The 26,826-nt window shown below is 37.0% G+C and overlaps 2 protein-coding genes across 3 annotated transcripts in view; both read right to left on the reverse strand.

The window, feature by feature from the left end:
- Nucleotides 1–4,067, reverse strand: LOC101896166 (6-pyruvoyl tetrahydrobiopterin synthase). Its single transcript, XM_005181524.4, has 5 exons — nt 3,926–4,067; nt 3,452–3,855; nt 3,095–3,174; nt 675–820; nt 1–612 (listed from the first exon to the last, which is right to left on the reverse strand). The coding sequence occupies exons 2-5, from the start codon at nt 3,517–3,519 to the stop codon at nt 403–405; spliced, it is 504 nt and encodes a 167-aa protein (XP_005181581.2). The 5' UTR covers nt 3,520–3,855; nt 3,926–4,067; the 3' UTR covers nt 1–402.
- Nucleotides 3,930–26,826, reverse strand: part of LOC101896337 (transcriptional regulator ATRX) — a 27,242-nt gene continuing 4,345 nt past the window's right edge. Inside the window, exons 3-16 of one of the 2 annotated variants that reach the window (XM_011293383.3) lie at nt 24,720–24,882; nt 23,278–24,598; nt 23,067–23,204; nt 22,835–23,010; nt 22,593–22,769; nt 22,477–22,527; nt 15,737–15,960; nt 15,582–15,676; nt 15,210–15,505; nt 15,016–15,137; nt 13,320–13,556; nt 13,186–13,249; nt 5,298–8,233; nt 3,930–5,154 (exon numbers count right to left, since the gene is read on the reverse strand). In XM_011293383.3, the coding sequence (XP_011291685.2) occupies nt 5,043–5,154; nt 5,298–8,233; nt 13,186–13,249; nt 13,320–13,556; nt 15,016–15,137; nt 15,210–15,505; nt 15,582–15,676; nt 15,737–15,960; nt 22,477–22,527; nt 22,593–22,769; nt 22,835–23,010; nt 23,067–23,204; nt 23,278–24,598; nt 24,720–24,882 (6,112 nt within the window). In that variant the 3' untranslated portion in view covers nt 3,930–5,042. Of the gene's footprint in view, nt 5,155–5,297; nt 8,234–13,143; nt 13,250–13,319; nt 13,557–15,015; nt 15,138–15,209; nt 15,506–15,581; nt 15,677–15,736; nt 15,961–22,476; nt 22,528–22,592; nt 22,770–22,834; nt 23,011–23,066; nt 23,205–23,277; nt 24,599–24,719; nt 24,883–26,826 lie in introns of both variants that reach the window. The other variant, XM_005181525.4, reaches the window with a different exon arrangement.

Consider the following 26,826-nt stretch of genomic DNA (forward strand, 5'->3'; position numbering starts at 1 on the left):
AATATTGCTGTTGTTTATTTATGAACCTGGTAGCGGGTTTTGTAGGAATATTTGCAGAAAAAAATAGTACAATCATATAAATCTCTTAATATTACATATAAACATACATATATCAATCTATATATCATAAGTGTAATTCTATAACAATCACATGCATATCTTTGCATACATACATAATATAAAAAAATGAAAATATTAATAATGTGTGTGGGTGTTTTTTTTTTTTTGTTGTAGTTCCTGTAATAATTGCAAAAAATATGTAAATAAAAAATAATAATATTAATAATAATATCAACAACAAAGCAATGTCAAATCAAGGTCAAGCATAAACCCCTTATTCTTGTTGTTGTTGTGATGGTGGTAGTTTCAATATCCATTCGATGTCGATTCGATAATCCCCCACTAATCCGAGTCGGATGAAATATTTGTACAACTTGTCTTGGCCGAACGTTTATTCAACAAATATTGGCCATTTTGTAAATATGGTCCACGATAGGTAACGGAATTTTTATCTGTCTCATAGATTTTCACTTCGTACAATAGTTCGGGACGCTTGAGCGACTGGCGGACGTTGTCCCAGATGAAAACGGTTAGATTTTCTGTTGTGCTGGGCTGAAAAGAAAAAAAGGTGTTAAGCCAATGATGCTATTCCGTGACATATCTGCAATACTTACCGTATTCTGAAAGAATTCAACGTCTTTGTCAAGATTCTTGTGATCCAATTGCTTGAAAATAACTCCATCCATGGCCAGTTTTAGATCGGTTATATTCATGACCATACCAGTTCGGGCATCAATGGGACCACGCACGGTTACTTCAACTATGGGGCGGGATAAGAGAGAAGAGCATGATTAGAAATTTCTTGAAATTTTTTAGAGATCCGACTTAAATAAAATAAGCATCATATTTTAAAATACAGAAAAGAAACTTCTTTAGGTTCAACCTGGAAGTTACATTTTACATAAAATAAACAATCTTTTGGAAGACCACAACAGGCTTCTCATACGGGTTTCTTATACAAGTTCGCCGGAAGCCCGATCACAACGTTTTCCAAAAGAGTACTTCTAAGTGAGTCACAAGCGATTACTTGTGGAGGTATACAGAGCGAATCTTATAAAACACCAAAAGGATCTTCCTTGAAGGCCAATGGGGATACTTTAGAAGGGATTTCTTATAAGAGGTCTGAAGAGATTTCTTATAAAAGGCCAGAGGAGAGTTCTAATAAAAGGTCAGAAGAAATCCGTTATAGAAGACCAGAAATTACTTCCTTGGAGGGCCACAAGGGAAAGACAAGACAAAAAGAGGCTCTCTACTGTATATAAGGCCAAATATGAGAAAGTCAGAAAGGACTCAATGACGCTTACAGGATTAGAACAGCCTTCCAACGATGCCACAAGGAAAAGACAAGAAGAGTCTCTCTACTGTATAAAAGGCCAAATATGATTTTTTAGAAGGTCACAAGGGACTCAATGACGCTTTCCTTAAAGGATTAGAACAGTCTTCCTGTAGAGACAAAAAGAGCTGACTATAGATTATCAAGTAGGATTCGCCTACGGAGCCAGATAGAGCTCATGTAACTTATATAATGGAATAAAGACAGTTTTTGTCAGCGGAACCAGAATGTGATTCGTATAGACCAGAGAGAATTACACATTGGATTGGTAACTGATATGGCGGACCGAAGAAAGTTGAATGCTTATCTCGCTTTCTTTGAGCGTTTTCTATGTGGAGGAGGTACCAGAAGAAATGGTCCGATCTGTACCATCCTTTAAGAGATCCTGTGTTGATGTAAATATTGAGATGTACCAAGTCTGATGGAATCAGATGTTAATTTCGCGTTCTACGAACTTCATGGATACTCCAAATTTTGAACCTTTGTGGGGGACCGATATATTCCATCTTCATAGCAGATCTTGTTTTAATAGAAATAATGGAATGTGTGAAATATGAAGAGAATCGGTTGCTTATTTCGGATTTTATGATCGTTTTGGTTATTCAAAACTTTGACCCTTTGTGGGGGAGGTACGAGAAGGAATGGTCCGATCCCTACCATCTTTATAAGAGATCCTGTGTTGATGGAAATATTGAGATGTACAAAGTCTGAATGGAATCGGATGTTAATTTCGCGTTTTTGAGCTTCATGAATATTCAAAAGTTTGACCCTTTGTGGGGGAGGTATCACAAGGAGTAAACCGATATATTCCACCTTCACACCAGACCTTGGGTCAATAAAAATATTGTGCTGTGTATAATTTGGAGACAAGCGGACACTGGCATCAAATTTTATAAGAGTTATAATTATTTAAAATTTTGACCCCTTGTGGGAAAGGTACTTGATGGAGTGGACCGATATTGTATATTTTCACACCTGACCTAGAACTGATGCAAGTATTAAGATTCGCAAAGTTGCAGCAATATCGGATTATCCTTTCTCTTTCTGTGCAGTAAATTAATTTCGTTGAAAATGATGACATTTTGTGTGGGAGGTACCAGAAGGAGTGGACCGATATTGCCCATCGACCAAATCGATCTAAGTTTGACAATAATATTACGATGTACCAAGTTTTGATTAAATCGCATAATCCATTCTAGAGTTATCGTGCGCACCAGCTAGACAGACAGACGGACGGATATCGCTAGATCGATTCCAAATGTCATGATACGGATTTGGTCCAAAGAGACCTAGGGTACGTTGAGGCACGTTTTGGCCGTATCATATGATATATACCGTCCCTAGCCATATGGCAGAGGATATAAAAAGGCTAGAGGGGGATACTTTAGACGTGGCTGCATATGGGAGACCGAGGGGATATGTTTTAAAAGGTCAAATCAAAAAAAATCGTATGGGAGGTAACACAAGATGTGATTCCCGATATGGTCTATTATTGAACCTAATTTTAAGCCGGCTTTTTTGCTTTGTGTGGGCTTTACATGATATGCAAACTAAAGACCTCCGATTTTCCAGCCACGTATTACTGCCTACTTCTTCTGAGAAATCCTCAAAAACGTTTTCATGTTTTCTTTAAAATATAATCTACAAATATTAAAATATTAACAAAAAAACACACAATTTCACTGCTCTACATTAACTCACCCGTATAATTGTGGCCATGGCCATTTGGATTGTTACATTTCCCGTATATTTCAAGGTTTTCGGCATCACTCAAATGCTTGCTGTTTGACAAAGAAAAAATTAAAAAAAAAAACATTAAAAAATTACTTTGCTGGAAAAGTGTTTCTTTGGCTTGGGGAAGGGGATAGCGATAAGGGAAACACACAAACAAACAAAACAAAAAAACATTAAAAATAACCAAGACGCAAAATGAAAGTGAATGGGAGGGAGCTTTAAACGATACTATGTAGGCATCTATATGAGGTTCTTTGTTTCAAATCGTTTCATAGAACAATGATAAATCATTGCCAAGTATGGCATGTAAATATTTATATTTACCTGTGTAGACGATGGCAAGCGCTGAAGGTTTCTTTGCGGGTTAAAAAAGCAACAGGTTGTTGAGACATGTTGAAGAGAAATGAGCTACGTAGTTGGATTTGGTTCGAAGCAAAGCGAAGCGGCGGCTTGGTCCACACGCACTTGGACTTTGGAAGTTGACGAAAATCGTTGTTTGTGGATAGATCAACGCCACCAATAGTTCACAGCCAGAGATAACTTTTTATGTGTACGTAGCTAGCGTGTGGCTTTAATTTCTGATTGGATGCAGAGGAGGGGGGGGATTATTTTTCATACAGATACCTCACTCGCTCTCTTTGTCCCTCACTTGCACAATTTCTCGCTCTCCTTTGGTCTAAATAAAAAAACACGAGGAACTGTGTTCTTGTTCAAAAGCCGCTTCACAGCTGCAAATGAAAGCAGAAAAAAACATGTTTAAAACCACAATGACATGAATTCAATCTGTATTCTTATTACCCTGTTTTTCTTTGTTTAATGCACTTTGTGGTTGGTTTATAAATAAATACCGCACAAATTTGTCTGATCTGTTGTGTGTAAGCTTTTGGAGAATTTATTTACTTTGCTGCTCTACTCGATGCAATTGATTGGCGTCGTGTCAGCAGCGACGGAAAGAAAATGAACCATTGTGATTGAAATGCCCCCATACTGTCACACATTTTTGTTTACGTTCGTTTTCATACGTATCATTCACAATTGTATGCCAATGCCGGCGACTGTTTATTGGCGCCTTCATGTAGGGATCTATAGATCGATTGATGCATACCGCGTAAAATGCAAACATCTACTTAAATAAAATGTATTTATTGATATTTAGAAAAAAATTGGCTTTGCTGGCAACTCTTAGGGCGGTAGGGTAATGTATTAATTTGCTTTAAAACCTTTAACTGCTTTTACAAGACTAAGATTCATGTATGGCCTGTCAAATAAACAAAGGTTGCCTGTGCTTCGTGGGCGTCCATAAAGAACGAAAAAAATTTCTGACTCATATTATTATAAAATAAAAATGTCATGTTTGCAATTTTTTTCAACACAAAACACTGTGCTTTTTTAATAACACTAAACGACTATTAGATACTTTTTTATTTATTTTTAATTATTTTTGATACCGTTCATGCACATATTTGTTATAATTAAAAGTTTTTGCACACATATTCTTCTTTACACATGATATTTATATATGTATTGTATTTGAATACATAAACGAGAAATACAAAAATATATTTATTCATTTAAATAGTTGTTGTTTTTTTTTTTGTTTATACACACAAAGATTAAATGTAGAAAAAGAATAGAAAAAAGATAAACTAAATTTCGTTCACCTAAAATTTGCTTAATTTTAAGTTTAAAATATTCTTATAATACACATTAGTTAATAATATTATTGTTGTTTACGATCTTAAACTAGAATTATTCAATAATTTAAGAAAAATCATCATCATCACTTCAATTTAAGTTAAGTTAATTTAATCTTAATCGATTTTTCATCTCAGATGGACAAAAGAAATTGTTTAGTAAAAAAAAACAACAAAATTATATACTATGATGTATTTTTTTAAATAAATATTTAATAACATTAATTTTTCATACGTTTACTCTCGATGGTGAGTTCCTTAGACAACGGATCGGTACTCTTTCTTTTATTTGGATTTTGAGCCGAAACTTTGGTAACTGTTGTGCCACCGCCACTGTTTGGGAAAGACAAATGTGAGAAAGGAAAAAAGGTTAATAATTAAAAAATATAAATCGTTAATGAATAATGGAATGAAAGTGCGCCGATATATCCCATCTTCACAGCAGATCTTGTGTTAGTAGAAATAAAAATACTCACCTTCTGGTCGGTGCTCCTATTGCCACTTTTTTATCATTGATATTTGTCTCTATGATATAGACATTTCCACTGGCGCTGCCTCCGCCGCCGCCACTACCGCCCATCATGTTCGATGAGTTCTGTTTGGCATCGCCGACAGGTCGTATATTAACAGTATTCCGTATGCCACCAGATGAGCCTGCCGATTGTGATGTAGATGTTGACGACGATCCCACCATTGTGGCTGACATTGACGACGGCATTCGCTTTTGCATTTGAGCCAGAGTTTTGGCCACATTCATCACTGAGGGTTTGTGGACCAATGTCCCACCGGGGGAGGAGGAGGACGACAATATTTGAGGATTTGATTTTGATTTATTTAAAGTTGAGGATGACGACGACGCCGCTGCAGCCATACTGGCAGCCATGGCTGGAGATATTGATTTGACACTACTTATTATGGGTAATTTAGTGCTAGACGAGGTCACCGTCAGGGAGGGAGTCGTTGTCAGGGATGTGGGAAATTTGTGCGCTGTACCAGATTGGCTACCTGCTGCTGCTAGATTGGTTTTCTTGATAATTGCTCGTTTTAGGGTTGATATGGATGGCAGGGTGGTGGTGCTGGTGTTGCTAATTGATTTCTGTAAATTAGCCGAAGAAATTGGTGTGGCAGTCCGTTGCTGAACATTGGATTTGGCCACCGAAACGGCAGCCTGTTGTTTGGCCAGGGTGGAGACTTGACTGCCTTGACTACCACTGGCGGCCACCACTTTACTGGCAATGTTTTGTAACTGTTGTTTTATGGGCGTCTTGACATTGGTAATGATCAGACCTGAAGGAGATTTGGTGGTTATATTGACATTGGGCGTTTTGCTAATGGCCAAAGTGGTGTTGGCCCGCTGTAAGGATGGTGGGTTTGAGTTGGAGCTACTTTTGTTGTTGTGGTTGCTGTTTGCCTTAAACCTGGCCAGAATATTGCTGGTAAGTGAATTGCTGCTGCTGTTCGTTGTTTGGGATTTGGCCAAGTTTGGGCTGGAACCCATTGCTGAAGATGAAGAACTAGAGGTGGTCACAGGGCTACTATTTGTCCTTCGTATTGCGGGATTGTTTTGTAAAATCTTATTGATTTGTATACTTTGAGATGGCGCCGATGAATTTCCTCCTCCACTTGGGGTCTTAACATTTGCTGAGCCCAGACTTTTGTTCTGCGATCCAGTTTGTTTGGTAACAGCTGTCAAGGAGATACTGGGTGATAGGTCATTCAATTGCTTGGATATGCTTGTGGTACCCGGCGGTGATGAGGTTGGTATAATTTGCATTTCAGATGTAGATGTTGTTGTTGGCTTTCCGGCACCTCGTGGATACACAATGCCCATATTCATGGGTGAACTGGGTTTGGAGGAGGTTGTTTGTTTCTCTTGATTTTTGGGATATAAAATGCCCATGTTCAGGGTACGACTTGAGTCCGCACTGCCGCTTGATTTTGTGGAACCATTAGATGACATCTGTTTGTTTGCTTGACTTTGTTGAGATTTTTGATTGGCAGCCGACGTAGATGATTGCTGTTGCCCGGTGGCTGATGAGTGCTTAGAATGACCCGTTGTTGTGTGACTTTGCTGAGATTTTTGATTGGCTGCCGAAGAGGAGAAGGTGGTGGAGGAGGAGGAGGAAGAAGGTGCAGATGATTGCTGTTGTTGCCCGCTGGATGATGAGTGTTTAGAGTGACCCGTTGTTGTGGCATGGTTTTGAGCCATAGAAGATTTATTTGAGCCACCACCCATACTGTTGTTGTTATTATTGCCCTTAGATTGTTCCAAGTTTCCAGTAGTTCGTCTTGGATTTGTAACCAAATTTCCAGAAGAATTGGCAGGTTTTGAGGAGGATGTTGAGTTATTAGCGCCTCCCCCTGAAGACTCAGAGCGCCGATAGTTGATTAAACTATTCGTAGTGGGTGGTGGAGGGTCATTGGATTTTGTTGTTGTGGTGTTGTTTGCATTTGAAGGGGGATTAGTAAATGCCGATGGCGGCGAACTTGTAGACATTGTTGTACCCGATGAACTGGCAGATGGCATTAAGGAGTTTCCAGCTGAAGGTGAGGGGTTATGATTTTTCGATTTGTTTGATAAATCCGCTGACATATTCCTTGAGCTGGGTCTTGATGATTGGTGATGTTGTTGCGACTGCTGCTGCTGATTCAAATATGACGAAGCTGAAGAGTACAGGCTAACTGGGGTGGGGGTATTATTACTCTTCGAACCACCTGGTAAATTTGTGGAATTTTTACTGCTAGACGTTGAATGTTTGTTGTTGTTGTTGTTATTGCCACTTTTCCCCGTTTTCGATTTATCCAGAATTGTAGAGCCCGACGAGCCTATGCCAAAATCCCCAGCATAACTATACATGCTGGGCATTGCAGAATATGAATTTCTCAGCGACTGCTGATACTGTTCATAGCTCGAGAGCGCATTGGAATTTGTGGTATTTGTCATGCCGGCCGAGGAGAGAACCGCATTTACCATCGATGTGGATGCCGATGAGGTATACATTGAGGCAGCAGCCGATGATGAGGCAGCCGTAGACATTGCCCCGTGCTGAGGCGGCGGTGGTGGTGGTAATGCATTGGCCAAAACGCTGCTAGCCAAATTCATACTACCCGCCGAAGTGGCACTCAGTCCCTGGAGTGCACTGCTGGGTAGACCATACATGCTCAAATCTCCCAATGCAGCCAAGGGATTTGCTGCTGGATTTGCTGAGGCGGGTGGACCAGTGGGCGGCATGCGTCCAGCAGCCATTGCTGTTAGCGCTGAATATGGACTGAGATCGGCATAGGCATTTAAATTTTTATAATAGTTCAGCATGTCCAGATACTGTTGGGTAGTGGAGGGTGTGCTGTTGGGACCCAGCAGCGATTGCAGCAGATGTGGAGCAAAGCCACGCGGACCAAACAGGCCGGACATCTGGAAAATTGGAAGGAAAATTATTTAGAAAAAAATGGGCTTTAAAATGTTTTCCAAAAAAATAAAAATAAAGAGCGAATAAAAAAAGTTCTAAACAAATTTAATAAAAAATAGGTAAATACATAAAATAAACAGTACGGAAACGTAAATAAAATATAATACAATAATAAAAATTAAAAATAAAAATAGGTTAAAAAATAAAATAAATAAATATATAACAAATAAAATAAATAAATATATAAAAAATAAATAAATAAATATAATAATGCAAAGAATAAATTAAAAAAAATAACAACTTTAAGTAAACAACCAAAGGAAACTAAACACAAACTCCTTGGGCAGGAGTCCTCTTACCGAAATATTTTTTTATACCCCTCAGCCATATGGCTAGAGAGGGTGGGTATATATCATTTGAAACGATGGCCAAAACGTGTCTCATCAAAATAATGGTTTTAGACCCTAGATCTCTTTGGACCAAATCCGTTTCAGGATATTTGAAGTCGGTCTAGTGATGTCCGTACGTACGTCTGTTTGTCTGTCTGTCTGGCTGGTGCGCACAATAACTCTCCAACGAGCATTCGATTTGGTCCAAACTTGGTACATCTGGAAAATTGCACGATAACTCTCGAAGGTAGTATTCAATTCGATGCAAACTTGGTACATTGTAATATTATTGTCAAACTTAGATCGAGTTCGGAGATGGGCAATATCGGTCCACATCTTCTGGTACCTTCCCCACAAAAATGTCGAACTTTTCAAAGAAAATAATTTTCTGCAGAAGAACGAGAAAGGATAATCAGATTTTGCTATAACTTTGCGAATCCTAATATTTGCATCAGTGCTAGGTCAGGTGAGAAAATGGACAATATCGGTCCAATCCTTTAAGTACCTCCCCCACAAAGGGTCAAAATTTTGAATATTTATAATTCTTACAAAATGTGATTTAAGAGACCGATTGACCTTCAAATTACACACATCACAATATTTTTATTAAACCAAACTCTGGTGTAAACTTAGGATAAATTGGTCCACTCCTTATGGCGCCTCTCCCACAAAGGGTCAAAATTTTGAATATTCATGAAGCTTGTAAAACCCGAAATGAACATCCGATTCCATTCAGCCTTGGCACATCTCAATATTTCCATCAACACAAGATCTTTTAAAAAGCTGGTAGAAATCGGTCCACTCCTTATGGTACCTCCCCCACAAAGGATTATAATGTTTGAATAACCAAAACGATCATAAAATCCGAAATAAGCATCCGGTTCTCTTTATATTTCACACATTCCATTATTTCTACTAACACAAGATCTGCTGTGAAGATGGGATACATCGGCCCACTCCTTATGGTGCCTCCCCCACAAAGGGTCAAAATTTTGAATAACCATGAAGTTCATAAAACGCGAGATTAACAACCGATTCCATTCACACATCTCAATATTTCCATCAACACAAGATCTGCTGTAAAGATAGTAGAGATCGGACCATTCCTTCTGGTACCTCCCCCACAAAGGGTCAAAGTTTTGAATAACCAAAACAATCATAAAATCCGAAATAAGCATCGGGTTCTCTTCATAATTCACACATCCCATTATTTCTACTAACCCAAGGTCTGGTGTAAAGATGGGATACATCGGTCCACTCCTTCTGGTACCTCCCACACAAAGGGTCAAAATTTGGAATATTCGTGAAGCTCATAAAACACGAAATTAACATCCGATTCCATTCAGACTTGGCACATCTCAATATTTCCATCAACACAAGGTCTGTTAAAAAGATGGTAGAAATCGAACCATTCCTTCTGGTACCTCCCCCACAAAGGGTTAATATTTTTGAATAACCAAAACGATCATAAAATCCGAAATAAGAATCCGGTTCTCTTCATAATTCACACATCCCATTATTTCTACTAACACAAGATCTGCTGCGAAGATGGAATACATCGGTCCACACCTTCTCGTACCAAATATCATATAAAGTATAGAAAGTAGTCGATATAGTCCAAATCTGAAACGTTGTAATATTTATTTCAGTCTTAAGTCAGATATGAATTGGTCAAAATTGGCCAACTGCTTCGGAACGTACTCCATGGGTAATGAATGGTCAACAATTTGAATAATCATAACACAAGGCTGGGGGTATACATCTGTCATCTGTCGGCAAAACCGACTGATATTATTTTACTTGTTATCGTTTAAAACCTAAACCCAACTAGGGCCAGCAAGAAGTCATTGGAAATAGTCCATCCTTACAGAGGGCCAATAGGAAAACTCCAATGTCAATATTCCCACCAAAAATCTCCGTCAGGTCTGCGCCATTACCAATGTCAAGACGCCCATAAAGCAACAGTTACAAAACATGGCCAGTAAAGTGGTGGCCGCCAGTGGTAATCAAGGCAGTCAAGTCTCCACCCTGACCAAACAACAGGCTGTCGTTTCGGTGGCCAAGTCTAATGTTCAGCAACGTACTGTCACACCAATTTCTTCGGCTAATTTACAGAAATCAATTAGAAACACCACCACCACCACCCTGCCATCCATATCAACCCTAAAACGAGCAATTATCAAGAAAACCAATCTAGCAACAGCAGGTAGCCAAGCTGGTACAGCGCACCAACTTTCCACATCCCTGACAACGACACCCTCCCTGTCCCTGGTGACCTCGTCTTACAATAAATTACCCATAATAGGTAGTGTCAAATAAATATCTCCAGCCTTGGCTACCAGTATGGCTGCAGCGGTGGCGTCATCCTCTCGTTTAAATAAAACAAAATCAAATCCTCAAGCATCGTCCTCGTTGATCAATTCTCTTGAATAGCACAAATGCCTTTCAAAATATTTTCAACAAATTATAAAGGACATCCCCCAAGGTCTAGAAGTTTTTTCTAGGTTTCCTTCAGACAGAAATCTCTCTCTCCCTGACGGTGACCTCGTCCAGCAATAAATTACCCATAATAGGTAGTGTCAAATCAATATCTCCAGCCATGGCTGCCAGTATGGCTGCAGCGGCGTCGTCATCCTCAACTTTAAATAAATCAAAATCAAATCCTCAAACATTGTCGTCGTCGTCCTCCTCCCCCGGTGGGACATTGGTCCACAAACCCTCAGTGGTGAATGTGGCCAAAACTCTGGCTCAAATGCAAAAGCGTATGCCGTCGTCAATGTCCCTGACAACGACTCCCTCTCAGACGGTGACCTCGTCTAGCAATAAATTACCCTCCTCCTCCTCCCCTGGTGGGACATTGGTCAACAAACCCTCAGTGGTGAATGTGGCCAAAACTCTGGCTCAAATGCAAAAGCGTATGCCGTCGTCAATGTCCCTGACAACGACTCTCTCCCTGACGTTGACCTCGTCTAGCAACGACTCCCTCCCTCGTCTGACAACGACTCCCTCCCAGACCTCGTCTAGCAATAATTTACCCATAATAGTGTCAAATCAATATCTCAAGCCTTGGCTGCAGCGGTAGCGTCATCCTCTCCTTTAAATAAATCAAAATCAAATCCTCAAACATCTTCCTCGTTGATCAATTCTCTTGAATTTGCAAATGCCTTTCAAAATATTTTCAACAAACTATAAAGGACATCCTCCAATGTCTTGAAAAGTAGTTTAAATTTTTTTCTAGGTTTCCTTCAGACAGAAATCTCTCTCTCCCTGACGGTGACCTCGTCTAACAATAAATTACCCATAATAGGTAGTGTCAAATAAATATTTCCAGCCATGGCTGTCAGCGATGGCATCATCCTCTCGTGTAAATAAAACAAAATCAAATGCTCAAACATCGTCGTCGTCCTCCTCCTCCCCTGGTGGAACATTGGTCCACAAACCCTCAGCGGTGAATGTGGCCAAAATTCTGGCTCAAATGCAAAAGCGTATGCCGTCGTCAATGTCCCTGACAACGACTCTCTCCTCAGACGGTAACCTCGTCTAGCAATAAATTACCCATAATAGTGTCAAATCAATATCTCCAGCCTTGGCTGCAGCGGTGGCGTCATCCTCTCCTTTAAATAAATCAAAATCAAATCCTCAAACATCGTCCTCGTTGATCAATTCTCTTGAATTTGCAAATGCCTTTCAAAATATTTTCAACAAACTATAAAGGACATCCTCCAATGTCTTGAAAAGTAGTTTACATTTTTTTCTAGGTTTCCTTCAGACAGAAATCTCTCTCTCCCTGACGGTGACCTCGTCTAGCAAAAGAATAACCCATAATAGTGTCAAATCAATATCTCCAGCCTTGGCTGCAGCGGTGGCGTTATCATCTCCTTTAAATAAATCAAAATCAAATCCTCAATCACGTCCTCGTTGATCAATTCTCTTGAATTTTCAAATGCTTTCCAAAATATTTTCAACAAACTATAGAGGCCATCCCTCAATGTATAGAAAAGTAGTTTAAAGTTTTTTCTTCTAGGTTTCCTTCAAACAGAAATCTCTCTCTCCCTGACGGTGACCTCGTCTAGCAATAAATTACCCATAATAGGTAGTGTCAAATCAATATCTCCAGCCTTGGCTGCCAGTATGGCTGCATCCTCTCCTTTCAAAATCAAATCCTCAAACATCGTCCTGGTTGAATTTACTTGAAATTTCAAATGACTTTCAAAATATTTTCAACAAACTATAGAGGCCATCCCTCAATGTCTAGAAAAGTAGTTTAAAGTTTTTTCTTCTAAGTTTCCTTCTGACAGAAAGCTGAGTGAGGAAAGAGCGATTCACAATATCCACAATTGATTTTGGGTGTTGTTTAGGTTATTTTTTTTATCGAAATTACCACCTGTATACCTTGAGAATATTCGGTGAAATATCTTAAAATTTATATCCATTTCATATAGCTTATCTCCTAAGTAAAGCTCTATATAACTTAAAAACGAAACGATTAAAGTAAAATAACAAAAAACCGAAAAAATAATACTCACATTTTTGTTATTATTGTTAGTGTTTGTATTAGCTGTACTCACGTCTAAACCTGAATATGGCGACATATAATTGGCCAAATTTTGAGCATTGAATTTGTTTTGCAAACTAAAAAGACAGAGAACGGAAAACTTGGTTTTAAAACTCTTCAAAAAAAACCCGAATTTGTTATACTTACTCTTCAATATTTGGTTTTTCATTTAGTTCTGAGCTTATTTGCAGATCCCTTTCATAGGCAGTCCAGGCCTCATTCTTTTCCTGTTCACTTAGCTCCTGTTCAACCTTATTCTCCAAAAGACTATCGTGTTCATGATATTTGTAAACCAATTCGGGATAGGAACGCAACAATCTGGCCAATATGCTATCCTGGGGCAGAATTGGGGTGGGTCGTTTACTTTTATCGGGTACGGTTAGGCTGGGAGATGGCAGGAAAATAGAAATAATCAATGGTGGGGGTAAAAAAAAGAAGCATGTATAGGGTGAGATGAAAAAACTGCAAGCAACTGCAAAGCCACTCATCCGACAGCTGTTAACATTTTATCCAGTGACAGCTCATAATATTTTTTACAAGCCTACAAAAGCATTTTGGTGAGGATTTTCCAGAAAAAAAATATTCGTGATGGAATGCAGGCCTGATAGTGTGTTCCCTTTGTATTTGGTTCGGAAAACCACAAGTGGCTATCGTTAGAGCACTCCAGCATTTAAATGTGAATAAATCTCGTGTCTGTGTCTCGTACCATCACTTGTTACCGTGATACTGGTAGCATAGCCCGACATATGTCAAGGAAGTGAAGGCAAGAAAATAGCAACATCAGCAGAAATGGTTCGAAAAGTAAAAAATGCGACTTGATGGAAACCCGCGTCGCAGTGGCCGAAAAATGGCTCGTGAGCTGAACATATCGCAATACTCCATTCGGCAAAAATTGAAAAATCGGGGGGGGGGAGCTCGGAGTAAAGCCATTGAAATTCCAAAAAGTGCGAGAACTTTCCCCGCACCAGAAAGAAAATAGACTCAAAAGAGCTAAAGAGTTGCTTCGCTGCTTGGCCGAAAGTGGTGAACTGCCGAATTTGGTTTTCATCGTCTCCGAGGAGAAAACATTCGTTGTACAGCAAAAGGCGAACTTAAAATCTACACCTTCGCTTGGCCACCAAAACTCAAGCGCCGGCCATGGTGATGCTGTGGGCCGCCATAACAGCCGAGGGTCGCCCTCCGCTCGTATTAATCGGCCGTGGCATCAGAATAAATGCCGAATATTATGGCGAAAATATTCTGGAGGGTGTATTAAAGCCTTGGGCACGCAAACATTTTGGACGCAAAACCTTGAACATTCCAAGAGGACTCAGCACCATCGCACTCAGCACACGCCACCCAAGTAGGGTTACAATATGAGGTTCCTCGCTTCATTTCCAGCGCACAATGACCACTTAGAATGCGCCACCCAAGTAGGGTTACAAAATGAGGTTCCTTGCTTCATTTCCAGCGCACAATGGCCACCAATATCTCCGGATACCAATCCGTTGGACTATTGTGCCGAGAGTATTTTGGAAAGTGACAACCTTCACTAAAAATACCAAAGTGTCGATCAACTCAAGCAAGCGCTTCGCCGGGAATGGGCCAAAATACCGCAAAGCAACATTTGGGCAGCGTGTGACGTTTTCATTGGCCGTTTGAAGGCCATAATTCGTGCCAAAGGTGACCACTTCCAACAAATCTAAACTTATTCTAAAATTTGATGCTATTTCCGATATTTTTTCTTTCATTCAAAAAAAATTTAAAAAAAAATCTCAAAACTATGGCGTTTGACTTTGTTGCAGTTTCTCTTTATCTCACCCTTCTTCAAATTGAGACTTTTTAAGGCCTTCCTTTTACTTACATATATAGTTCCGCCAATTCCGCCATATTATAATGACGATCGATTTGTTGTTCATCCACAACCCTAAAACTCATGGCCTGCTTTGTAACCGAACGTGAATACACCTTTTCCTCCATGGTACCCTGAAAATGGAAAATAACATAAAATTTTTGTAGGTCCCTAAAAAATAAAACTTTTAAAAATTCCATGCCCACCATTGCCAATAGCCGATAGATATAACAATTTCTTTTCTGTCCCAGACGAAAAACCCGAAATATATTCTGTTGGTCATTGGAGGGATTCCATGAGGTGTCCAAGATAATGACACGATTAGCACCAATCAAATTAATACCCTGGCCACCGGCCTTGGCTGAAATCAAAAAGACTCTGGCCCGTTCGTTAAGTTGATTATTGAACTCATTGATCATGGCATGACGTATGGACTTGGGAGTCTTGCCGTCCAAACGATAATAGTCCTTGCCCAGGTGCCATTGCGTGGGTGTGGTAATATCTAAAAGCAAAATGAAAAGAAAATAATTTTTTTCCAACTTCCCTTTACACTTTCTTATCGCGCCGCGAAAACTCACTCAATTCCTTGCGCACGGTTTCATCATTTTCGGTGATTTTCTTAAAGAAATACTCCACCACATTTAGCACGGCCACAAAGGCTGAGAAAATTAAACTGAAAAAATTTTAAATAATTATTTATATTGAAATAGATCTCTGCAAATTTCATTCATACCATTTCTCCCGCTTCTCCTCACACATTTGTAGGATTTTAAACATTGTTCGCAACTTATTGCTGGGCATTATGGATTCCAAATCGGTTTTCGTTAATAGGCTACGCCACCAGTCGTTTGTCACCGACATTTGTCCCGTTTGACTGTCATAGATATCATCGGGTTGATCATCGTCGGAATTATGATCCTTTTGTTTTTGACGCACCACTTCTTTTTTGTTGCGTTGCTGAAAAAATATTGAAATAATTTATTAATTTTTTTTTAAATATAAAAAAATCCTTTAATTTTTTTAAGAAATTCGAAAATCCATTTCTAAAGATGCGAAAGGCTACCTTAACAATTTCTGAAAAAAAATCAATAAAAATGTCTTTAAGAACCCCCACTAATTTTTTTAAAACAAAAAAAAAAGGCTGGGAAATCTTTTTTTTAATTTTCTTAAAAAAACGTTAAAAGGCATGGAAGCCTCCTATAAAATTTAAATTAGAAAGCGTCAGTCTGTATAAATCTCCTAAAGATGCGAAAGGCTCCCTTAAAAATTTCTTAAAAAAAAATCACAAAAAATGTCTTTAAAAACCCCCACTAATTTAAAAAAAGGCTGGGAAATCTTTTTTAAAATTTTCTTAAAAACACGTTGAAAGGTGTGGAAGCCTCCTATAAAATTCAAATTAGAAAGCGTCAGTCTGTATAAACCTCCTAAAGATGCGAAAGGCTCCCTTAACAATTTCTTGAAAAAAAAAAAAAAAAATCACAAAAAATGTCTTTAAAAACCCCCACTATTTTTTTTAAAACAAAAGAAAAAGGCTGGGAAATGCTTTTTAAATTTTTCTTAAAAATACGTAAAACGGTATGGAAGTCTCCTATAAAATTCAAATTAGAAAGCGAGAGTCTGTATAAACCTCCTAAAGATGCGAAAGGCTTCCTCAACAATTTCTTAAAAAAAATCACAAAAAATGTCTTTAAAAACCCCCACTAATTTTTTTAAAACAAAAAAGGCTAGGAAATCTTTTTTAAAATTTTCTTAAAAACACGTTAAAAGTTATGAAAGCTTTCTATAAAATTCAAATTAGAAAGTGTGAGTCTGTATAAATCTCCTAAAGATGCGAAAGGCTCCCTTAACAATTTCTTAAAAAAAATCACAAAAAATGTCTTTAAAACACCCCGCTTATTTTTTTAAAACAAAAAAAGGCAGGGAAATCTTTTATAAAATTTTCTTAAAAACACGTTAAAAGGTATGGAAGCCTTCAATAAAATTCAAATTAGAAAGCGTGAGTCTATATAAACCTCCTAAAGATGCGAAAGGCGCCCTTAACAATTTCTTAAAAAAAAAAAATCACAAAAAAATGTCTTTAAAAACCCCCACCAATTTTTTTAAAACAAACAAGTAAAAAAGCTGTAAGTCCGGCCGGGCCGAACTTTTAATACCCTCCACCATTTGGCACAAATTTAGCAATTTCCAAAAAAAAAAAAAAAAATAAAATAAAATCCGTTAAAAATTCTGTTAAAATCTTAAAAATACCGAATGCCTATAAGACGACGTGGACCTGTATAGGCAACTATTGTCATAAGCCATTACAATATTCAAATGCGAAACTTGAATAAAAAATCGGTGAATAATGTCGCTAAAATCATAAAAATACCGAATATCGGGGGGTACCGTTATATGGGGATATACGAAGACGTGGACCTGCACAAACACTTTTCTATCATAGGCTGTAGTACCCATTACGAATTTCAAATGCCAAATTTGAAATAAAAATTCCGCTGAATAATGTCGCTAAAATCATAAAAGTACCGAAAATCGGTAGGTATTGTTATATGGAGGCTATATGAAGACGTGAACCTGTACTAACAATTTTCTGTCATAGGCTGTAGTATCGGTTACGAACTTCAAATACCAAATTTGAAACAATTCCGATGAAAAATGTCGCTAAAATCCTCCAACTACCGAATAATGGGGGGTGCCGTAATATGGGAGCTATACGAAGACATGGACCTGAACAGCCATTTTTCTGTCACAGGCTGTAGTACCCATTACGAATTTCAAATAACAAATTTGAAAAAAAAATCCGCTGAATAATGTCGCTAAAATCATAAAAGTACCGAATATCGGTAGGTATTGTTATATGGAGGCTATATGAAGACGTGAACCAGTACTGACAATTTTCTGTCATAGGCTGTAGTATCCATTACGAACTTAAAATACCAAATTTGAAACAATTCCGATGAAAAATGTCGCTAAAATCCTCAAAATGCCGAATAATGGGGGGTACCGTAATATGGGAGCTGTACGAAGACATGGACCTGCACAGACAACTTTCTGTCATAGGCTGTAATACCCATTACGAACTTCAAATACCAAATTTGAAACAATTCCGATGAAAAATGTCGCTTAAATCCTCAAAATACCGAATAATGGGGGGTACCGTAATATGGGAGCTATACGAAGACATGGACCTGTACAGACAACTTTCTGTCATAGACTGTAATACCCATTACGAAATTCAAATACCAAATTTGAAATATTTCCGCTGAATAATGTTGCTTAAATCACCAAAATACCGAAAAAGGGAGGTACCATTATATGGGGGCTATACCAGAACCTGGACCTAAATGACCCATTTTCAATACCAAAAGTCCTGCAGACATAATACACATTTGAGCAAAATTTTATCAACCTACTTCATTTTGTTCGGAAGCTAGAGTGATTTCCACAGACGGATAGACGGATTGACAACATCGCTAAATCGACAAAGAATTTTATGCTGATCAAGAATATATATACTTTCTGGGGTCTAAAATCTCCTTTAAAATTTTCTTAAAAACATAGTAAAAGATTATAAAATTCAAATTAGAAAGCGCGAGTCTGAGTAAGCCTCCTTCAAAATTCACATACAAAAGTGAGGTTTCCTTAAAAAAACAACTAAAATAGTATCAGTCGGTTCTACTGACAGACGTATACCCCCCAGCCTTGATTTATGATTATTCAAACTGTTGACCCTTTATGGGGGGAGGTTCCAAAGCAGTTGGCCAATATTGAGCAATTAATATCTGAACTAAAACGGATATAAATATTACAACGTGGCAGATTTGGACTATATCGACTACTTCCTATACTTTATATAAGATATTGCAAATTGGACGGAAAATGTAAAAATATGCATGATGTAACAGATATAGCAAAACGAAGAAGTATTCAATTTTCATACTTCATCTAATATAGGTAAAAATATTGGTATGCGCAAAATTTGAAAGGAAATCCAACATTTATCTTCAATTTTATGCGAAATCATAAATTCCATATTCATCTCAGGTTTCTGGTGGAGAGAAATATTTAGATATACCAAGTTGTAAAGAATCGCCGACTTGTTTTGCAAGTTATGGCAGATAAAGGTATTGGAAATTGTGACCCTTTGTAGGTGAGCTACCAGAAGGGGTTCGCAGTTATACAGGGCGAGATAAAAAAACTGCAACAAAGTCAAACGCCATAATTTTATTTTTTTTTTAATTTGACTGAATGAAAGCAAAAAATGTCGGAAATAGCATCAACTTTTGCAATAAGTTTAGATTTTTTCGAATTGGTCACCTTTGGCACGAATTATGGCCTTCAAACGGTCAATAAAACCATCACACGCTGCCCGAATGTAGCTCTACGGTATTTTGGCCCATTCCCGCGAAACGATTGCTTGAGGTGATCGACACTTTGATATTTTTTAGTGCCAACCTTGCTTTCCAAAATATTCCAGACACAATAATCCATCTTATTGGTATCCGGAGATTTTGATGGCCATTGTGCGCTGGAAATGAAGCGAGGAACCTCATTTTGTAACCATTCTTGGGTGGCGCGTGCTGAGTCCTGTTGGAATGTCCAAGGTTTGCGGCCAAAATGTTTGCGTGCCCAACCAAGGCATCAATACACCCTCCAGAATATTTTCGCAAAAATAGTCGGCATTTATTCTGATGCCACGGTTGATTAATACGAGCGGAGAGCGACCATCGGCTGTTATGGCGGCCCAAACCATCACAATGGCCGGCGCTTGAGTTCTGGTGGCCAACCGAAGGTGCACATTTTCAGCTGACCTCTTAGGCAAGAATACACGATCATTTTGTTTGTTTACAAACTGCTGGACAACGAATGTTTTCTCATCGGAGACGGAGAAAACCAAATTCGACAGTTCACCACATTTAAAGTTGGTTTAAAGTTGGGAAAGTCTCCTTTAAAAATCCAAGTTTAAAGTTGGGAAAGTATCCTTTAAAAATCTCTTTAAAAATCCACGTTTAAAGTTGGGAAAGTCTACTTTAAAAATCTCTTTAAAAATCCACGATTAGAGTTGGAAAAGTCTTCTTTAAAAATCCAAGTATAAAGTTGGGAAAGTCTCCTTTAAAAATCTACGTTTAAAGTTGGGAAAGTCTCCTTTAAAAATCTTTTTAAAAATCCACGTTTAAAGTTGGGAAAGTCTCCTTTAAAAATCTTTTTAAAAATCCACGTTTAAAGTTGGGAAAGTCTCCTTTAAAAATCCACGTTTAAAGTTGGGAAAGTCTCCTTTAAAAATCTTTTTAAAAATCCACGTTTAAAGTTGGGAAAGTCTCCTTTACAAATTTCTCTAAAAATCCAGGTATAAAGTTGAGAAAGTCTCCTTTAAAAATCCACTTTTAAAGTTGGGAAAGTCTCCTTTACAAATTTCTCTAAAAATCCAGGTATAATGTTGAGAAAGTCTCCTTTAAAAATCCACGTTTAAAGTTGGGAAAGTCTCCTTTACAAATTTCTCTAAAAATCCACGTTTAAAGTTGGGAATGTCGACTTTAAAAATCCACGTTAAAAGTTGGGAAAGTATCTATTAAAGCCCCAAATTTAAAGTTGGGAAAGTCTCCTTCAAAAATCCACGTTTAAAGTTGGGAAATTCTCCTTTAAAAATCCACGTTTAAAGTTGGGAAAGTCTCCTTTGAAAACCTCTTTAAAAATCCACTTTTAGAGTTGGGAATGTCTCCTTTAAAAATCTCTTCAAAAATCCAAGTTCAAAGTTGGGAAAGTCTCCTTTAAAAATCCACGTCTAAAGTTTGGAAAGTATCCTTTAAAAATCCACGTTTAAGGTTGAGATAGACTCCTTTGAAAAATCTTTAAAAATCCACGTTTGAAGTTGGGAAAGTGTCCTTTAAAAATCCACGTTTAAAGTTGGGAAAGTGTCCTTTAAAAATCTTTTTGAAAATCCACGTTTAAAGTTGGGAAAGTCTCCTTTACAAATTTCTCTAAAAATCCAGGTATAAAGTTGGGAAAATCTCCTTTAAAATCCACGTTTAGAGTTAAGAAAGTCTCCTTTAAAAATTCACGTTTAAAGTTGGAAAAGTCTCCTTTCAAAAATCCACGTTTAAAGTTGGGAGAGTCTCCTTTAAAAATCCAAGTTTAAAGTTGGGAAAGTCTCCTTTTAAAATCTGATTAAAAATCCACGTTTAAAGTTGGGAAAGTCTACTTTAAAAATCGACGTTTAAAGTTGGGAAAGTCTCCTTTAAAAATCCAAGTTTAAAGTTGGGAAAGTCTCCTTTAAAAATCTGATTAAAAATCCACGTTTAAAATTGGGAAAGTCACCTTTAAAATCTCATTAAAAATCCACGTTTAAAGTTGGCAAAGTCTCCTTAAAAAATCCAGGTTTAAAGTTGAAAAGTCCCTTTAAAAATCCAAGTTTAAAGTGGAGAAAGTCTCCTTTAAAAATCCACGTTTAAAGTTGAGAAAGCCGCCTTTAAAAATCTTTTTAAAAATCCACGTTTAAAGTTGAGAAAGTCTCCTTTCAAAATGTTTTTAAAAATCCACGTTTAAAGTTGGGAAAGTCTCATTTAAAAATCTCTTTAAAAAACCCACGTTTAAAGTTGGGAAAGCCCATTAAAAATCTCTTTAAAAATCCAAGTCTAAAATTGGGAAAGTCTCCGTTAAAATTCTGTTTAAAAAACCAAATCTTAAGTTGGGAAAGCCCCCCTTCAAAATCTTTTTATAAATCCAAGTTTAAAGTTGGGAAAGCCCCTTTAAAAATCCACGAAAAGTCTCCTTTAAAACAGGTTTAAAGTTGGGAAATTCTCCTATAATTTTTTTTTACATTCAAATTGAAATTTGAGGAAGTTCTAATTTAAAAATCCACATCTAATTTAAAAATCCATTTTTAAATGCGTGATTTCCTAAAAATTCCGCCAATTAAAATTTCTTTAAAAATCCGCGTTTAAAGGCGGGAAATTCTCCCCCAAAAATAAAAATTTAAAAGCATGAAAGTCTTCCCATAAAAATCTTCTTTTAAATCAGGGAAAAAAACATCATAGAGGGTGAAAGTCTCCAAAAAAATCCAAATTAAAAAAGACACAGTCTTAACTTAAAATGTCTTTAAAAATCCGCATTTGAAGATGTGAAAGTCTCCCCTAAAAGATCTAATCAAAAAAGGATTAATTCTTCATTAAAAGTTCGTAGAAAGTCTCTATAAAAACCTAGTTAAAGAGGGTCAAACTATCCTTAAAAATCAACAGTTAATGTGTGAAAGTCTCCTTAAAAATCCACGGTTAAGGTGTGAAAGTCACCCTTAAAAATTTCTCAAAAATCCACATATAAAGTCGTACACATCTGCTTTAAAATACACATTTAATGGTGTAAAAATCTCCCCTAAATATTATCGTAAAAACCCCATGTTGAAAGGTGTTCAAAGTCTCTCCTAATAAGTCTTAGAAATCAAGGATTAAAGTTGTTCATAAAATACAATCAAATACATACCGAAACAGCATTCTTCCAGGCATCTTCTAAAACCTTTGGATGTGTCCAAATCTGCAAAGAAATTTGCAAAATCATTTTAAGCTTTACACTCGAAAAATAAAATGAATTAAACTTACTTTACGCAAACATGTGTAATCGGTAATCAGACCCTTTCCGCGATAATGTTCATCACGATTCTTGATGGCATTCAATATGTGTTCATAGAGATTATTTTGTACCTCTGTCATGGGTATAAATAATACGTATTCGAATTTCTGTGGCAAGAATGTTTTCAGCAATTCGGCTTCTTTGCGCTAGAAGAATAAATAAAAAAATGAATCAAAAGGTTTTTAAATCTCTAATTTTTTTAAGATTCTACCTGTACAAATTTCGATAGTTTTTTGTGTAAAACAAACGAACGTTGTTTCATAATTTTAATATCTGTCTTTCCAGAGTCCTTGTGCTGGCCGTTTTTAATGGGATTTGCATAGAGATTGGCAAATTCTTTTTCCGTACCCAAAAACAGGGGTTTTATGAAATTCACCATGCTATAATCTAAAAAAAGGGGGTATTAGTTTTGAATATTTTTTTGAAAACGCTCTGCTACTCACATTCTTTCAGATTGTTTTGTATGGGCGTACCGGTCAGCACTATACGCCTCGGCGTTACAATCTGAGCCACAGCCATGCTAATGGCCGATTTGCTATTCTTAATAATATGACCCTCATCACAGATCACTAAATCAGCACCTGAAAACAAAGAAATACCAAAAATTATTTATCTTCCCAAGATCCAATTTTCTAACAGATATATCCTCCTTACCAGGCTGCAAGAGATAGTTATTAACCTTCTGCCTAATTTCTTCCAAACGATGAGCACTAATATTGCCACGATTCTTATAGGAATGATAAAATACCAAGGTACGAAATGCCTCATAGCCAATTAGTAGACAACCTGCACGATTGTGATTAGCCTGGGACCATTCGTGCAGAATGCCCAGTTTTTCATTTATATCCGAGGTGTCATTAAACGTGTAGACTTTTAAATTCTTTTGCCTCAGTGGACCCAGCCAGCGTATGATTTCATCGGCCCAATTCATGACCGTACTCTTGGGACATAACACTAAAATTTTTGTCGTTTTCAATTCCTTATAGGATATCACAGTATGTAGGAGGGCAATCAATTGCAGTGTCTTTCCAAGACCCATACAATGTGCCAGAATACAACCAGAACCGGGGCTCTTTTTGAGAGCATCCACACCACCATAACAGGAATCGTACATAAAACGTACACCATCAAATTGATGGGGTTTGAGCAGCTTGACAATGCTTGGATCTACCCGAATGAATTGTTTTGTCTCCTTGATGTAGTCCAAAATGAGATCTTTATTTTTATCCACATCGGGACGATCTTTGAGCACCTTATCCAACATATTGTGTTTCTTCTCGAGGCGGGCGATTCGTTCATTTTCTTGTTTTTGGGCCTTTAGAGTTTCGCCAGCCAGCTGATCGGGTCTTAGCATGGGTTTTATGGCCCTTGGCTTTGTTGACTGGCTGGGCTCGGCATCGATTTCTTCCACATCGGAGTTCTCACTTTCAGAACTTAGGCATATGAGCTCTTCATCAATTTTACTAATACGTTTGCGTTTTTCGGCATCCGAAAGCATTTTGTCCAATTTCTGGGGACGAGAACCTCGCTTGCGAAACAGCAGATTGTCATTTAGTAGTTCAATTTCAGTGGCCGTTGGAGGATCACCATCACCGTTTTCGGCATCTGCCTCAGTGACATCTTCATTTTCCTTCTCCTTTAATGACAAATCCGTGGCCTCTTCCTCATCGCCTTCCTTATTACCATTTTCCTTGGGCTCCTGCTCCTTGTCACTGTCCAAATCGATTTCATCATCTTCATCCATTACTCCCTCATTGTCACTGTCATCGACAACAAATGTTTTCAAAAACTTATCCACCAAAGGTGAATTTTTGCCACTTTCATCATCCTCCTCAGAGGCGGCACCCAGTAAGAGATCTTCATCTTCCTCCTCCAGTTCTTCCGAGTCTGTACTGGATTCATCCAACATTTGACGTTTGATGTCCTCATTACAACGTTCCAGAAATTGTTTTTCCGTAATCACTTCTTCCTCAGCCTGGAAATGTGGAAGACAGCGAAAGGGAGATAGGGAGAGAGAGAGAGAGACATTAGTCCAAAATACATTGAGGGTAATCATGTAGTTCCTTCTTGTCTTTTATTGTCATTTACATACTCACTTCACTTTTCACTTCATCATCCGAACCAAATTCCACATCCATAAAATCAAAGCGATCATTTTGACTTTTGGTCGATTGAGCTTTGGTCTTGCTTTTGTCACTGATCTTACTGCTGCCACTGTTCGCCACACTCCTCTTTGCCAAACCATCGATGTTTAATAGACTGAAATTGAAACAAAAAATTACGATTATTAATTATTCGCTGAAAAAGAGCCAATTTGTTCTAGAGAAGTATTTGAACAGACCTCAAGGGCTCTCTTGAAAGTTCTTTAAAAAAAACATAAATTTGAAGATTTCAAAAGTTGTCCGACAAAAATTTATGTTTGAGGACCTCATAAGTTCTTTTCATTATTTTTTAAAAAATCCCCATTTGAACACCTCATGGCTTCACTAAAAAACTCTTTAAAAAATCACCGTTTGAAGACCCCAAAGGTTCTCTAAAAATTCTTTAAAAAATACACTTTTGAAGTACTCAATAATTCTTAAAAAAATCTAATAAAAATCCCCATTTTGGAGACCTCAAAGATTCTCTAAAATATTTTCCAAAAAAAACTTTATAAAACTTATGTTTAAATACTCAATATTTCCCTAAAAATCTGCTTTTTAAGTCCTCAATGGTTCTGAGAAAAATTCTATTAAAAATCCACGTTTGAAATCCTCAATAATTCTTAGAAAAATTCGAATAAAAATCCCCATTTAAACACCTCATGGCTTCACTGCAAAATTCTGTAAAAAAAATCACCTTCGAAGGACCTCAAGGGTTCTCTGAAAAATTATTTAAAAATCCACTTTTGGAAATATTTATAAAATATTTTCCAAAATTATTTTGAAATATTTTCCAAAAAATATTTTCCAAAAAAAATCTTTATAAAACCTAAGTTTAAATACTCAACAGTTCCCTAAAAATCTGCGTTTACAATTCTCAATGGTTATGAGAAAAGTTATTAAAAATCCACGTTTGAAGCCCTTAATAATTTTTAGAAAAATTCTAATAAAAATCCCCATTTAAACAACTCATGGCTTCACCGCAAAATTCTGTAAAAAAATCACCTTCGAAGGACCTCAAGGGTTCTCTGAAAAATTATTTAAAAATCCACTTTTGGAAATATTTATAAAATATTTTCCAAAATTATTTTAAAATATTTTCCAAAAAAAAAATCTTTATAAAACTTAAGTTCAAATACTCAACAGTTCCCTAAAAAGTCTGCATTTGGAGTCCCAAATGGTTCTGAGAAAAATTCTATTAAAAATCCACGTTTCAAGACCTCAATAATTCTTAGAAAAATTCTAATAAAAATCCCCATTTAAACACTGCAAAATTCTGTAAAAAAAATCACATTTGAAGGACCTCAAGGGTTCTCTGAAAAATTATTTAAAAATCCACTTTTGGAGACCTCAAAGATTCTCTAAAATATTTTCCAAAAAAAAAAATCGTTATAAAACTTATATTTAAATACTCAACAGTTCCCTAAAAAATCTGCGTTTTAAGTCCTCAATGGTTATGAGAAAAAATCTATTAAAAATCCACGTTTGAAATCCTCAATAATTCTTAGAAAAATTCGAATAAAAATCCCCATTTGAACACCTCATGGCTTCACTGAAAAATTCTTTAAAAAATCACCGTTTGAAGACCTAAGGGGGTTCTCTAAAAAATTCTTTATAAATCCACTTTGGGAGACCTCAAAGATTCTCTAACTTATTTTCCAAAAAAAAAATTTATAAAACTTATGTTTAAATAAGTAAAAAAAGTTCCATAAAAAGTCCTCGTTTTAAGTCCTCAATTGTTCTGAGAAAAATTCTATTAAAAATCCACGTTTGAAGCCCTAAAAAGATCTTAGAAAAATTCTAATAAAAATCCCCATTTAAACAACTCATAGCTTCATCGAAAATTCTGTAAAAAATCACCTTTGAAGGACCTCAAGGGTTCTCTGAAAAATTACTTAAAAATCCACTTTTGGAGACCTCAAAGATCGTCTAAAAAATTTTCCAAAAAAAAAAATATAAAACTTATGTTTAAGTACTCAAAAGTTCCTTAAAAATCTGCGTTTACAGTCCTCAATGGTTATGAGAAAAATACTATTAAAAATCCATGTTTGAAATCCTTAAT

The sequence above is a fragment of the Musca domestica genome, unplaced genomic scaffold (genome assembly GCF_030504385.1).
Source record: "Musca domestica strain aabys unplaced genomic scaffold, Musca_domestica.polishedcontigs.V.1.1 32, whole genome shotgun sequence".
NCBI classification, from domain to species: domain Eukaryota; kingdom Metazoa; phylum Arthropoda; class Insecta; order Diptera; family Muscidae; genus Musca; species Musca domestica.